This window comes from Microtus ochrogaster, unplaced genomic scaffold (assembly GCF_000317375.1).
Source record: "Microtus ochrogaster isolate Prairie Vole_2 unplaced genomic scaffold, MicOch1.0 UNK1, whole genome shotgun sequence".
In the NCBI taxonomy this organism is placed as follows: Eukaryota; Metazoa; Chordata; class Mammalia; order Rodentia; family Cricetidae; genus Microtus; species Microtus ochrogaster.
Genome location: NW_004949099.1, coordinates 3107531 through 3121748, shown reverse-complemented (window position 1 = coordinate 3121748; position 14218 = coordinate 3107531). Strand labels below are relative to the sequence as shown.

The following is a 14218-nucleotide window of genomic DNA, read 5'->3' as shown; positions in this document are numbered from 1 at the left end:
TGGTGACATTCTGAAATCAGAGCTGTTAGGTCAAGAGATTATGGGGAGCAAGGGGAGGTGACCGGGACACCAGCAATAGATGTTCTGGATTCCCCTCAGTCAGGAAGCAGACGTGGGTGAAGATGGGGCTTGGCAAACCTGGGCACCCAACATGACAGCAACAGAGCACCAAGCTGTTAAGATTGCCTGAGCACTGGAGGTGCTGAGGGGATGAATCTGTGCTCCAGCATGACTCCCCAGGAACGGACGGGAGAAGATAAAATCCATGCGTCCAGTTGGCATTTGGCCCTGGAAGGGCTGCTGAGTTCACTTCAGGTGACTAGCACATGACACTTCCAGCACAGGTCAGCAGTTCTCTTAGCGGAAGGGCTGACACACAGAACATGATGCCAGGCACAGACACGGGTCTCTCCAAAAGCACATGGTTTATTATGGTGAGCTGTAGTGCACATCGGTTTCTTTAGTAGTTCTAAGCCGGTATAGGTTCCCCACTAAGAGTACACATGGGGAGTGACTGAGCGTGGTGACAGCAACAGACCAGTGAGCCACTGTGATCCCTAGGAAGTTACAATAGCAATCAGGAGAGAGAGGGAAGTGTGAGGTGGCCTGAGGGGTGGGATGTGAGTAGAGCCCTGTGGTATTAGAGCACCCCGACTGCTCTCATGGTGGTCCCCAGGACACCCAGAAGCTGAGGGGGCCATGGTGGAGGGAGGACAGTCCCCATTCTACCGAGGAACTGGGACTTAGTCGTTGAGACACCCTACTACCTGCAGGTGGCACCCTTTCCTAAAAAGCTTTTCGGGCACTAAGTCCATCCTTGTTGGAGAAGGTGCTATGTTCTTAAAGGTGCTCAGGTCTGGTTCCCCTCTCCTTCACCTGGGGTGGTGCGCTCTCCTGGCCCCCTGCTGGCTTCTGCCTTCTTCTGGCCAAGCCTTGTGCGTCTTAGCTTCCTCCCACACCCCAATCCCTCTGCATTCTGGTGGTGGGGTGACTATGAAGCCCAGCCTGTCAGGCTTCCTCCAGAGTCAAGGGCAGAGCCTGCACAAGGCTGGCCCAGCTCTCTAAAGACAGCCCTGTGCTGGCCCCGACTTTGTCATGCAGGACATGATGCAGTCATGTGCCTGTCCCCTTCCGGGTTTCACAAGACAGTCCCAGTTTCTGGTCATTTGCCCCCTTTTAGTGTTAATGGTTCTTTAACCAGATGCACACGCATCTCTGTAAATGAAGTCATGCACGAAAGTTACCAGCCCAGGTGGGGCATGTGGTTTGGAAAGTGGCATTGTCAGCATGTGCTTCTGGGAGCAGCCCTGGGTGGCTCTGGGCCCAGGGGTACAAGTAGTCTGGAGTGGGGTCCTTTTTTTTTTTTCTTAATGGAGAACAGAAACACCCCATGCCTGTCTGCTGCTGACCAGGCTCCCTGAGCAGCCTGGAGTGCTGACTGACCCTCTTAGCACACTTTTATATCTTTATTTTCTCAACAGATGCAGAGCTAAGAGGGCCCTGCCTTCCCTGCATGCAGTGCTTGGCCCTGATGAGGGGCGTAGTGTCCTTATGGCCTGTAGTATGGCCAGCTTTTGACTGCCATGCATGGTCAGGGCCACCGGAGAAGGCAGAGAACCCTCCCCAGGACCTAGAATAAACTCCGGAAAGGACGGGACCTAGGTGGACAGGTGGCAGCTTCCTGGAGAATCGAGGGCCCACTCTCCCCTCCCTGCAGCCAAGCAGCTCTCCCTGGCAGCAGTGCCCCTTCCCAGGGTCCTATGTGCACTAACAAGACTCCTGAGGTAACAGCAAGCCCCTCTGTGAAGATGAAAGTGCTCCAGGAGGGCAGTGAGCCCCAGTTATTGCTGGCGCTAAGTGAGGCCTGGGGCGGGCCTCTGGGCGGGCACCTGAGAGGGCAGGGGCTTGCACTTCACTGCTCCAGGGTAGCCTCTATGAGGCCTGGCTGGGCCATCCTGCTGCAGCCTGTGATGGGGTGCAGACAACTGTGGTCCTTGTCTGCAGGTGGTCACTGAGTGCCTTTGCTGCCCTGGGCAGGCAGCCAGCACCATGGCTTCATGAGAGTCTCCTCTGCCACCAGAGGTAGCTGTGCTACTGGCAAACAACTCCCAGTGGCTCTGGACAGAGGGACAGCCCAGGCCGCAGTCCTCTGTCCCTTGTGTTTTCTCTGCAAGAAGAGCCAGGCAGTCTTCAGTTAGGGGACTGGCCCTCAGAAGACCAGCCCTGTGTGGGGTACCAGTTCTTCTAAAGCTGTCCAGGCTTCACCCATCCACCCATATAGTCTTTATTTTAGAATATACCATATATATTAAATGCTTATCTTTAAAGCCACCCTTCTCAGCATGGGGTAGGTACTTAGTGACCTGAGAAAAGGTGCCTCTCTGGATACACAGACCTGCTGAGGGTAACCTAACTCCCAGCAGGGGGAAGAGTTGTGTGGGGAGAATGGCCACCCTCCCTCCCCACAGCCCGACTTCCATCTGAGAAGTCGCTGACCAGGTCATAGGGTGGCTGTCCATTTTGAGGAAGTGCCTTAGAGGGGCACATGAGCCTAAGGAGCTAGCTCTGGGGACACAGGCCACCTCGTCACATGCCAAAGAACAGCCCGTCAGAGAAGGCTTGGGAGAGGAGGAAAGAGACCTCTGATTATTGCAGGCTGGGACATGGGACTGCAAGAGAGTCCCTGGACCCCATGGGAGCTGGGAGAGGTGGGCAGAGGCTGAATTGTTTATTCTTAGGACATTCCAACACAGTCTCTGTGTAGAAAATATACTCCTCTTTCATAAAGTGCTACCCTCAGGTGGTAGAGCCAGTGGCCAGTAGCCTTATATATAACAAATTAGCTTTTTTTGTCAGAGTAAATTGCACTAGGGTTCCCTCCAATTTGCGATTATTTTTTTTTTTTCGAGCCAGTCAGCACTGCCCTTCCTCTGCCTGCTTCCTCCAGACCACAAGCTGGTTGCCTGGCTGGTACATTCAGGGTGGGCACCAAGCTCCTGTCGTTGCTATCCTGTGAGAGACCCACGTATTTATTTCATGGAGGACAGAGTTGGTGACTTCTGGAAGCTCCTTGTGGAGAACGTGGTAGGCACCTTCATACATCTGCAATCAGAAGAGCCAGGGAGTTAACCCCGTGTGTGGGATAGGCAGGGTACAGGAGTGCACAATGTCATACTTCTGAGCTCACGTGGCAATCATTCCCAACGTTTCCCCTAGTTCATTTTCAGGCAGAGCACTGCCATGTTGCTTAGGCTAGCATAAATGTCTAACCCTAAGTCATCCTCCCACCCCGGGCTGCTGGTGGCTGAGAAGGCAGGTATGGCTCGCCTCTGCCCTGCTCCAGCCAGCATTTTCTAATCCCATTACAATTCTGCCACAGTCTGGACATTCCATGCTATTCCCAGGGCTGCTGGTACAGCTTAGATCCCCAGAACCTTCCTGCCAGGAAGCTCTGCCCATCTTCACGCCCCCACCTTCCACCACTTCCTTTCATTCTTTACTCCTCCCTCCCCACAACCCAGAGCGGTGGCCCTTGGCAAGGTCTCCAGGGATCTCACTTGCCCTACTCAGAGCCACTTGATGCTTGAATAACTCTGGACTTCCCAGCAGTGTCCAAAGGCAGACCAGTGGCCTTCAAACACACCGTGGCTCTGGCCTGTCCAGGTCAGCCCCCTCCCTTGCCCGTGGCTCCTATAGTCCCAACAGTCTAGAAACTACTCATTGCTTGGAAACCCTGTACTATGTGGCTGACTAGGATGTCCCTTCGGTCAGCCCTCTTCAGAAGTGAGACCTAGCTACTTGCCATTTGTCTTAGGATTTCTTCCTGCTATCTGCTGGGGTCACCTGTCTCAGAGGTGAAGTCGCCTGCTTTTAGAGACCCCAAGCCCCAGGAGCATCCGTCAATACTGTGTCAAGCAATCAACACATCCTTTACTTCTCTGTGCTAAGAGCACTCAACATGCCTCTTCTGTTCTGAACTATTCAGTGGGCTACAGAACCTCAGGACATAGCCACCTGACTGCATTTGCCTCTAACCTACCAGTCCTCCTGCCTCTCCCTCCTCACTCCCCCAGCCTTGGGAATTGAAATTTAAATGTTTATAGTGCAGGCTTTGGGGATTTAGTTTACACATGTCCATAAGTGCACGCCACTCTTGGCTTTCCGAGCCTGCCTCATTTTGATTTTGATACATTTACCACCCTCCAGAAGCCTCCACGTGGTGCGGGCATTCGCTCTTTAGGTGGGACTGTGCTCCAGCGGGCACAGGCGTCTCCCATCTGAAGGCGACACGCTTGTTTCCTCAGCTCAGCTGTGAACAGTGTTTCTCATGAGCGCCTCCTCCTGTGCCAGCCTTGTTCTCACAGCTGCTCCCTGTGCCAAGACCAAGGGCCTCCCACCCCCTTCCCCACTTCCCTTGCTTGGTTGGTCTGGAGTGTTCTTCCATGGCTACTCTCCCTCTAAGTCCATGGGAGGGGAGTGCTCTGGCACCCCTCTGTCCTGCAGACCCCGAGCCCTGTCTGCAGCCGTCCTGAGCACCCATTTGCTCTTGGCTCACCCACTGGAGTACAGGTTCCAGGGGAGGGGAGCCTTTGTCAGACTGTCTTCAGGACCTCCACCAAGTCAGCACTCAAGAGACAGCAGCTGAGCGAGTGAAAAGCTAATTCTCCTGGGAGGGTGGAGCTGGGCCCCTTGAACGAGGCCAGAGAAGCCCCTGACAATTTGCCAAGATACACGTCTCTGCCAGAGTAGTGGCAGGTTGGGAGGGACTGCAGATTCAAGCCCAAGGACCTCGGTTCAAATACTGACTCCACCACTTCTGAAGTCACCTAACTGTCTCTGTAACAGTGAGGATGTAGTCCAGATTCTGTGGCACCCCACCCCACACCTGCCCAGGCCAGGAGCCCAACCATGTGGGCAAGAGGGTGGGTATGCTTCAGTTTCAGGGTTCCACATTGTCTGACTGGTACCCAGCAGGGTCTAACCTCCTCAGGTGGGGTGCCTCCTAGTTTGATGGGACAGAAGGCAAGTATATCTGGACCCCAGACCCTATGTCTTGAAAACCACTGAGTGGTAGGTACTCTGACTGCTCTCTGTGTCTAACATGTCACATCATCAAGTTGTGGCCTGTCCTCAGAGACCCCAACCATAGGGCCAACTCCTGCAGATGCCCTTGCAGACAAGACCCATCCAAGTGTCCCAGAACTGGCACTCCCTGACCCCACAGTCCCTGTGTGTCCTGAGGGCACTGGGGCATCGCAGGGAGTCCTGAAGCTAGGAGAAGACAGTGTCTCCTGTGCCCAACTGCACGCCTTTCTCTTGCCCATAGTATTCTCTTCACTCTTGTGAAGTGAGGGGCTGGGGACCAATGCGCTGTCACAGAGTGCATTTGCCTCTAACCCCGCACCAGTGCTTCCGGGGAAGTCATGTCTCCTGTCCCTTACCTTGAGTGTCTTGTCCTGACTCCGGGATGATTCCATGAGCAGGTAGGCACCTTTGCTATCGCACAGCCGGTCAGCAGAACCCTGCAGCAGCAGGAATGGCAGTATCAGCTTGGGCATTGCGCGCTCCACTCTCGAGACAGCATTCAGCAGCTGTATGCCAAAGCATACCTTCACCCCTGCGTGACAGATGAGTGGGTCCGAGTCATATAGGTCGACCTGAGAGGAGGAGAGCCTGTCAGTTTATGGGCTCCAAGAGGCTGTCCTTCTGCCTGCCCAAGGGTTATGGAGACTGGCAATGTGTTCAGCTCCTGGAGAACCGGGGTCTAAACTGGGTTCAGAACCTTTGCACTCAGACCTAAGTTTCCTACAATCTGACTCAGTGTACACTGGGGAGCAGATTCAGAATCCCCAAAGTCTGAGATGATCAGGTAGCTTGATAAGTATTGTCTGAGCAGAGCCCCCGCCTACCCTTCCCTATGCTTCAGTCATCTCTAGACGCTCAGATGAAGGCCACGGTCAGCACTAGAGGAATGCTGGGCTTTGCAGGACAGATAAGAAACAGCTGTTTGGATTCTTCCATATGGAGTCCAAGGATATGGAGGGCTGACTGTCTACAAAAAAGTCTGTAGAAATTTTCCAATACTAAGGTGGATTTTTACAAATCGGCAACATGGAGGTGACACATGCTTATAACCCCAGTCCTGGCCAAAGCAGGGGGAGCGTAAGTTCAAGGTCACATTGACCTTGTCTCAAGTTTTAAAAAAATACACACACACATACAAACAAAACAAAACCAAAACACGAGAACACCGTGTCCTCTACTCGGGTTATTTGGCTCGAGCAGCTCTGAGGTACCAGAGAGGGTTTTCTTGTCCCCATTCCCAACACTGTCTCTATACAGGGTAAAGGGCTGGGGATTATGGGTTGGAGTAGGAAGTCCCCCTCCCATAAGTCTCTTAGGCTCCCAAGCATAGCTGTGAAGCTCTGACACCTGTTGCTTAATTTTCTCCTTGCAGGTAGACTCTGAGCAGGTTTGGGACGACCAGATGGTGGGACCAACGTGAGGGGAAGGGAATGCTACCAGGCCTGGTATGGCAGGAGCCCCTGAACCCTGACTTAAGATCATCCCCTTCTGTTGCCACCCCTCTGAAGGTGGCCTGGCTAGAATTCCAGACCCATGGACGAAGGGACAGGCTGTCCTGCAGTCACCCTGGCATCCTGGATTTGAGCCCCACCAAGCTGACCATTTGTGCTGAGCTGCACGAGACAGATTAAACACTTCTTGCAGCTGAGCTGGCGAGAACCCCACAGAGCCAGACCATCTGTTCAGCAGGCTAAGAGAGGACTCGAGTCTGACGGAGCAGTGCAGGGGCAGTGTGGGGAGATCTGGCCATGGACCCAGGGACTCCAGGGAGTCCTACCTGGAGGAGGGTTACGGGGACACCGGAAGAACCCTAGACTTGAGGTTGGCAAAGTCTTGATGGCAATAGTAAGAGTGGCAGCAACAGCTGTGCCACCTATCACAAACACACCAGCATGGGCACAGCCTGGTGTTGGGGGTGCCATCCAGGACCCCACTGTGTATACAGCTCAACAGCTGCCATCTCAGCTCCTCCTACAGATGCAATGCCTCACAATGGAATCAAGGCGCTTACTACCCATGTGATACAGGCGAGGAAACTAAGGTACTGAGAGGTCTACTGGCCCACTGGCATTACTGCCTCAACTCCTGTTTTCCTTATAGAGCCCTGGGCATTGGGCAGGGTACATAACCTCTCATTTAAAATATACACATCTCAGTCTCCCTTGCAGTTAGATGTGGTCATGTGATCATATCCTGGCCAATAAGGAGCAAGTAAAGGAAATGGCCATGTGCTTTGGGTCAAGGATTTGCTTTCTTCTCTAAAGAGTGAGAAGTACTAAGGCGAGGGTCACCCTTAGGTGGTACAGCAAACAGAAAGGGTGTCTTGACTCTGAGAAGGCAAGGGGCAAAAGAAGGAAAGGAACCAGCTCCTGCCTCCCAAACTGCTGCTTCTGAATACGTTCATGTTGCATCTATGCTAATCTCTTCCAGGAGCTGGGGATGGTGGCCTTGTGGGCTCCAGCCCACCTGCTGTACAAAGTCCACTATTAATATCCTCCCAGAGGTTTCATCCTGCTCCCTGGAGTGTCCCAATATGCTAGGTCCCAAAGGAGTCTACTCCTGGGTTTAGCTGCTTCAGGGCCCAGCCCTTCCTGATCTTGGCTTTGTTTCTATTTCCTGGTCACACAGACATTGTATACACAATGGCACCTTCTGGGGAAGGAGCACCAACAGTGTCAAGGAAAGGCAGGTCCCAGATAGAACTACAGCAAGGACACGAGGGAGGGAGATACATGTTCCATTCAGGGAAACTGAGGGAGGCTCCGAATCCTTTGGTCTGGTCACTGTGTGGCTCTCTTGTGGTTCTAAGAGTGGAAGTCAGGGCTTCATGCCCATCTAGAAAGAGCGGCACTGAGTCAGCTCAGCTAGCATTTTGGAAAAATTCATGGTTGTCAGGACTAAAGATGGGCTGAGCACGGGCAGGGAGTGACTAGCTAGGGTCAACACCCGGCTGAATGCTGTCCTTCCTGTTGTGGGCTGCAGGGTGACCGACACATGAAATGTTTGCGTAGCTCAGTGATTTCAATAAAAGAGCCCCCCTCCGTCTCTCTCCCTCCTTCCCTCCTCCCCCATCTCTCTCTCGATAGTTATGTTTTTGTTCCCAATGTGTTAGTATCAAGTGCATTTGGCCCAGAGATAAACTCGGGCTCAAATCCTGACTTTCTAACTGTGCTGTTGGGTGAGTGATTTGCTTTCTTTTGACCCAGGTAGGCTTCCATAACTTCATGGTTACCAGGAGACAGAAGGGGCTATGGTGTCCAGAAGATGTGAAAGGAAGATTATAGCTTCAGGAAGCTCCACAGAGAACAAGACTCAGGGCTGGCCATGTAAAGAGGCACTAACAGCATTGGGTGGGCTAGAGTACTGTGCCATGACAAACCCAAGGAAACACCTGCTTCTCCCAACCCCACCTCTGCCCTTTCGCCTTTCCTCCTGTGCTATCCCCCAGCGCCCAGCTTCAGTCCTTCAGTCCCCCAGCCTGCACTGGCCAGTTAGGGGAGCATTGTTTGGTGTTTGGAGGCTTTCCTAACTATAGGGCGCCATGGGCAATGTGCCCTACAAAGATGAGCCTCAAGACTCCCGCTGTGCGCTGCTGGGTGGGGCCTCTTCTCGCCATTTCTCTTGGGTGGATGGAGTGGCTATTTTTAATGCTCAGCACAGGTTGAAAGGCAGCAAGGAGGCAGAGACTCTAAGGATGGGGGCCGGGGGAGCTCTAGCCACTCGAAGGCCGAGATCTCCAGGGTGCTCAGAACCCCCAGTCCCATGTCCCCTGCAGGGAGACATCTTAAGTTCTCAGCTGGCCCAAAGTACACAAGAGGCAACTGGGGGCTGTGGAACCTGAGAGCACCTCCACAGTATCCTACATTCTCCATAAGACCTCAGAAATGACTTGCTGCTTTTCAAGAGAGGGCCTTGAACGATTTCTTCCTCCTTTCTTTCCCTTTGCCATTTGTGTAGGAAGATAGACAACCCGGCTGTTTGGTGCAGACGTCCAAGGGAAGCCCCTCTTTGCCACCCTCTTTGATTGGGCTCACCAGCCAGCACCAATTCAAGCTGGGCCCATTATTTGAGATTCAGGTCAAGGAATCTTGCCTGCCACGAAACCCCCTTCATGCCAGTAGTCTCTACCACAGAGCAAAGGCACCCGGAGTGGGCTGAAGGGCCCAGCACAGCAAAAGGAACAAGTTTTAAGAGCTGATGTCCACTGGTTGGCATTGGCCTTTCTGGGTCTTTTCAAACATTTAGAAAGACTAAGGGTCATATAAGCTGCCCACCCTCTCCATCCCCTGGCAGTTAAATTTGGCCCCAGAATGTGGGTTTGAGAGTCACTACAGGTTTTAGAGTAAAGCTGTATTAAAAGTTTAAGGGAAGATGAACAGCTCCCTGAAACAAAGCCCTCAGGTTTCCTGGAATGCCCCTGCATGGATTTTTTCCCCCTTGAGCTGAGGATAGGAACCAGGGTTTCTTGTTCTCCACCCTGAGCAACACTCCAGCCCCCTACCTGTCTCTTACACAGCTGGCGGGAAGCCTGGGGACTTTCCACTTTCCAGCATGATGACAAGGGCATTCTCTGCCCCAGACCTAAATGTGCCCCAGGGTGGAACCCGACCAGGAAGCCAGAGTCTGACTGCCCAGGAAAGCAGGCCAGGGCACAGGGGTTGCCAGAGTCCCCACCCTGGGGGGAGGGGTTTAGGGTCTTTGGGGAGCCTGTGATTCAAGCTCCTAAGGTAAGAAAAGAAACCAAGGCAGAAAAGTGGCAACAAGTCTGCATAGTTGTCAGGGTAATTCTGATATCTTCTACATGTCCAGGGTTACTTCTTCAAGCCTTCAGGTTTTCACGATCAATCCACCAGTGGGCACTCCCAGCAAGTTCTCAGGCTAGCCCAGCAGTGGGACCCCTAAGCAGGCCCTCCGTCCTAACCGCACAGCGTCCTCCACCCTAACCGCACAGCGTCCTCCATCCTAACCGCACAGCGTCCTCCGTCCTAACTGCACAGCGTCCTCCATCCTAACCGCACAGCGTCCTCCACCCTAACCGCACGGCATCCTCCATCTAGCTCTCTGATTGTCTGGAGTGGAGCTCAGACTCTCCACCTTCCCCTAACCCAAGACAAGGACAAAACTTCTCACTCCACTGTGTCCCCATCTTCCTACCACCCAGAAATGGCAGCAGAGTGGCGAGGATAGAGCCGAGGTCAGATCTCCCTGGACCCCGCCTTCACCTGAGTATTGTTCCCAACACCCCAATGTCCATCTGCACTCACTTCCGACTTGTTCCGAGACAGCGCGCTGGAGTCAATGCGCCCCAAGGACATGTTTGGCAGGACAAAGTTGAGCACTTTGGCAGCAAGGACCTGGGCAGGGAGGTAAAAAGAGAGTCATGAGTGCAGGCCATCCACGCTGGAGGGCTAGAGTACCACCTGGGCAAGGAGTTGGCACTCCTGCTGAGTGTGCTGGCCTTGATGCTCTTGATGCTCGGGACGCAGGGCCCCGACGCAGGGCTGCTCTCCCGCTGGTGTGACCACCGCGTCTGTTTTCTTGCTCTGAATTCTGTGCAGATATAACTACGCATCAGATGTAATTGTGAATGGCTTCTGAGAGCCACTGAAGAGGCTGTGCCCTGGGATGCACCCCTTCTCCAAGGCACCACAACGACGCAGCAGAGTTAGAATCATTGCATCAGCTGTCAGCGAGCAAAGAAAGCAGGGCAGCTTGGATCAGAGAGAATCGCTTGCATGTTATGTTCCGCCACATGGAAAACAAACCATCACCAGCCTGAACAGGAAGTCCTGTGGCAGAGGGAAGGAGCCCCCTATCTGGTTCCCAGCTCCGTGAGCCAGGAACACAGGCTGGGTCCTCAATACTGAGCTCTGTTGGCACAGCTGCCGGTGGGGACCCTGTCATTCCCCCAAACAGACCACAGGGAAGATTAATAACATTCTGTGTGATAAAGCCTGGCATTCTATACATGCCCAGCCAACACGATGAGCCTGACTCGGTCTCAGCCCAGCCCCCACTTCGGATCTCAGATATTCTCAGTCTGGCACGTTTGCCTTCTGAGAGAGGCTGTTTAATTTCACGTCTGCAATGAGTGCAGACACTTCGGGCGAAAGAAGCTATGTCAGAAGTGAAATGCTGAAATTAGAACCATAGGAGCTGGTAAAGAGTGAGTTCTTAGGTGTGGAGGGTGCTTGACACACAGGTTGGTCTCTTGATGGTAGGTGAATTGTTTGTGGCATGGGAAGCCTCTGCTAGGTGATATTGACTAGATCCTTTGAGTAGGGCTTAACTGTCATCCAGCATTTGTAAAAAAAAAAAAAAATATTAGAACCTTGGGATACTGGGACAACGGAGGCTTGGCCCCCCTGTGGTCAGCAGGGCCGACTGGAAACACACCTGCCTTTTTTACTGTGCCTCCCCTTCTCTGCCTGTCTCTCTTTCCATGATAGCACCTGAGCGTTCTAGCTCTTCCTTCTGATGCCCGCAGCAGCCACTGACGTTCTCCAGATGATGCTGTAGCCAGGACTCCCCCAGCCTCATTCAGCCAACTTGCCTCCTCTGACCAGGCAGAGTAAGGCCTGCTTTGCCCATAGAGGACACTGTGCTGGAGTGTACTCTGAACACCCTATCTTGCCTGTCCATAGAGGGCGCTGCAAACTCCTACCTCTGAGAATATCTTAGCTCATTGCACTCTGGACGCACCTTGGCATCCAGGCAAACAAAGCTCACTGGTGTTAACTGCTGCTGCTGCTGCTGCTACTGTGCCAGGGTGCCAGAGCCCTGGGCTCCAGTGCCGGACAGTCCAGTGTAGACACAAGAGGACTCCATCGGTACACCCTGTGTCGGTGTTAATAGGTTCCACTCTGTGAAGCCATCTGGGGTGGAAGTATGAGTGGTGTGTGTGTGTGTGTGTGTGTGTGTGTGTGTGTGTGTGTGTGTGTAAGAGATGGGTTTTATGCAGCAGCTCAGCACTTGTGCTGAAAGGGAAGGGATTAGGATCTGGAAACGCCAACAAACGCTTGGAGAAAACATCTGTAAAATACAAGAAGCAGGGGCTTTCTTGGGAGCCCGAGTTCTGGAGTTGGAATCTGTGCTTTCAAAAGTTACAAAATCTAAGGACAAAGTAAAAACAGCCAGTAAGTGCAAGGAAGCTGTGGGCTGCAGGCTTGTGGCTTTCACTGAACTCAGACTGAAGCAAAGGGGTGTCCAGGGCCATAGCCTCCTTGAGCACTGGAGTCTTGTAGCAGCACTGCTATGGAGAAATCTTCACACTACCAGCAAGTTTCATAGAACTGACTTCCAGACACTCTGCTGTTCTCCACGACTTCCGTCCCAGCTCCTGAATCCATGTGAGGGCTGATGGCTGGTCCCCTCTATCCCTGATATTCTCAGAGGTTGCAGCAAGGTCCCAGGCTACAGAAAGACAGGTGTGCTTATACCACTATCCCAGGCACTGTCTCCCTCTGCTTGATCCAAATGATTTTTTTTGCCACAGCCACAAGCCAGGGAACAGCTGGCAACCCACTGCAAAATCCTCCCTGCAGAATGGATGGATCAATTGATAGACCGCTTGACCGTCTACCGTGTCACCACAGGGAGCATTGGTGGTTGCAGTGGTTGAGTGCTTATATATGGTACAGATTAGCGCTCTCGGCCGCATTCACGGGAGACAGTGAGCCAGGACCAGGAAAGAGGGACAGCAAAGTAGAGGGACAGAGACAGCCTTAGCACTGGCCTGAAACAGAGAGAAACCACATGGTGCCTCTTCCCTTTCAACAGCTCCACCACCAGATCCCTCTCTTGCTGCCATGTCACCTGATTCCATGTGGCCCTGGGCAAAGAGCTTCCAGTCCTATTCAGTATTGCTCATGGAACAGACAGGGCAACCTGCTGTGGCCCCACCTGAACCGAAGCAGGATGCCGTCAGGTACTGCGGCCTCCACCCCAGGCTCTCAAGCAGACAAGGACTGGGATGGCTGGAGCCATTTCTAGTGCCATAAGGGGCTGCAGAGAGGAGCTCTGGTGCCAGGCAATCTGCCTCCAAGGGAGAATCACAGTGAAAACATCTCTTGTCTCCTCTTGCTAGCCAGCAGTCTTCTTCCTCCATTTGTGGGGAACATTTGGGCAGCTAAAGGAAGCCTTTTGGGAAAACTGAGGGGTTGAGGGAGAGGTCACTACCTCCTGAGATGTGCTGCTTTAAAATAGGCTGTCCCCCCACAGAGATGAACAGTGGACTGTGGCCTCACCTCCCTTCCCAATACAGAGGCTGTGCCCTGACAGTCATTTTCTTTTCCCCAGCAGCCTAAAGCCCAGTGGGGAGATGTGGTGGGAACACACCGGGCCTGGCCTCAGCCTGTATGGGGGAGGTGATGCCATAGTGGCCGCTCAAACACAGTCGCTCCTGCCCCCTGGAGTTACTGTGCTAGCCCTCAGGATGGGGGAGTACACTGCCTAAGCACCAACTCCCAACAATGAATGTCCAGTGCTGGCTGTATAGATGAAGATGCTGGTGTCCTAGCAACAGGACTGGCTGCCCACTCACAGACATGGATGAGGGCCATAGCCTGCAGGGATGCAGCCTTTTGTCAGGGTCTGCCCCACGGGATGCCACCCAGAGAACAGAAGTGTCTCAGTATATTGGTGGCTGTGGGAGATCTGGGTACGAGCCAACTCTGGAGAGAGAATGGCGATGCCCGGGGCAGATGCCCCATTCCTGGATAAGGATGGAAGAGAAAACTATGAAAGAGGGGTTTGCATGTGTGGTGGTGATGTGACAGTATTTATTCGTTGTCAACTTGACAGCATCTAGAATCACCTGTGAGACAGCCCCTGGGTGTGTCTGATAGGGACTGTCTTCATTGCTATAGCTCCTGGGGGTGTCTGATAGGGACTGTCTTCATTGTTATAGCCCCTGGGGGTGTCTGATAGGAATTGTCTTCATTGTTATAGTCCCTGGGGGTGTCTGATAGGAATTGTCTTCATTGCTATAGCCCCCAGGGGTGTCTGATAGGGACTGTCTTGGTTGTTATAGCCCCAGGGGGGGTGTCTGATAGGAATTGTCTTCATTGTTATAGCCCCTGGGGTGTCTGATAGGGACTTTCTGGGTTGTTATAGCCCCTGGGGGTGTCTGATA

General features: G+C 53.1%; 1 protein-coding gene across 2 annotated transcripts in view; it reads right to left on the bottom strand.

Moving 5' to 3' along the window:
* Positions 1–408: 408 nt before the first annotated feature.
* The window catches only part of Mgll (monoglyceride lipase), a 106914-nt gene continuing 93104 nt past the window's right edge, over positions 409–14218 (bottom strand). For both annotated transcript variants that reach the window (XM_005364850.2, XM_005364849.2), the window contains exons 6-8: positions 10350–10439; positions 5442–5657; positions 409–3102 (exon numbers count right to left, since the gene is read on the bottom strand). In XM_005364850.2, the coding sequence (XP_005364907.1) occupies positions 2977–3102; positions 5442–5657; positions 10350–10439 (432 nt within the window). In that variant the 3' untranslated portion in view covers positions 409–2976. The remainder of the gene's footprint in view (positions 3103–5441; positions 5658–10349; positions 10440–14218) is intronic.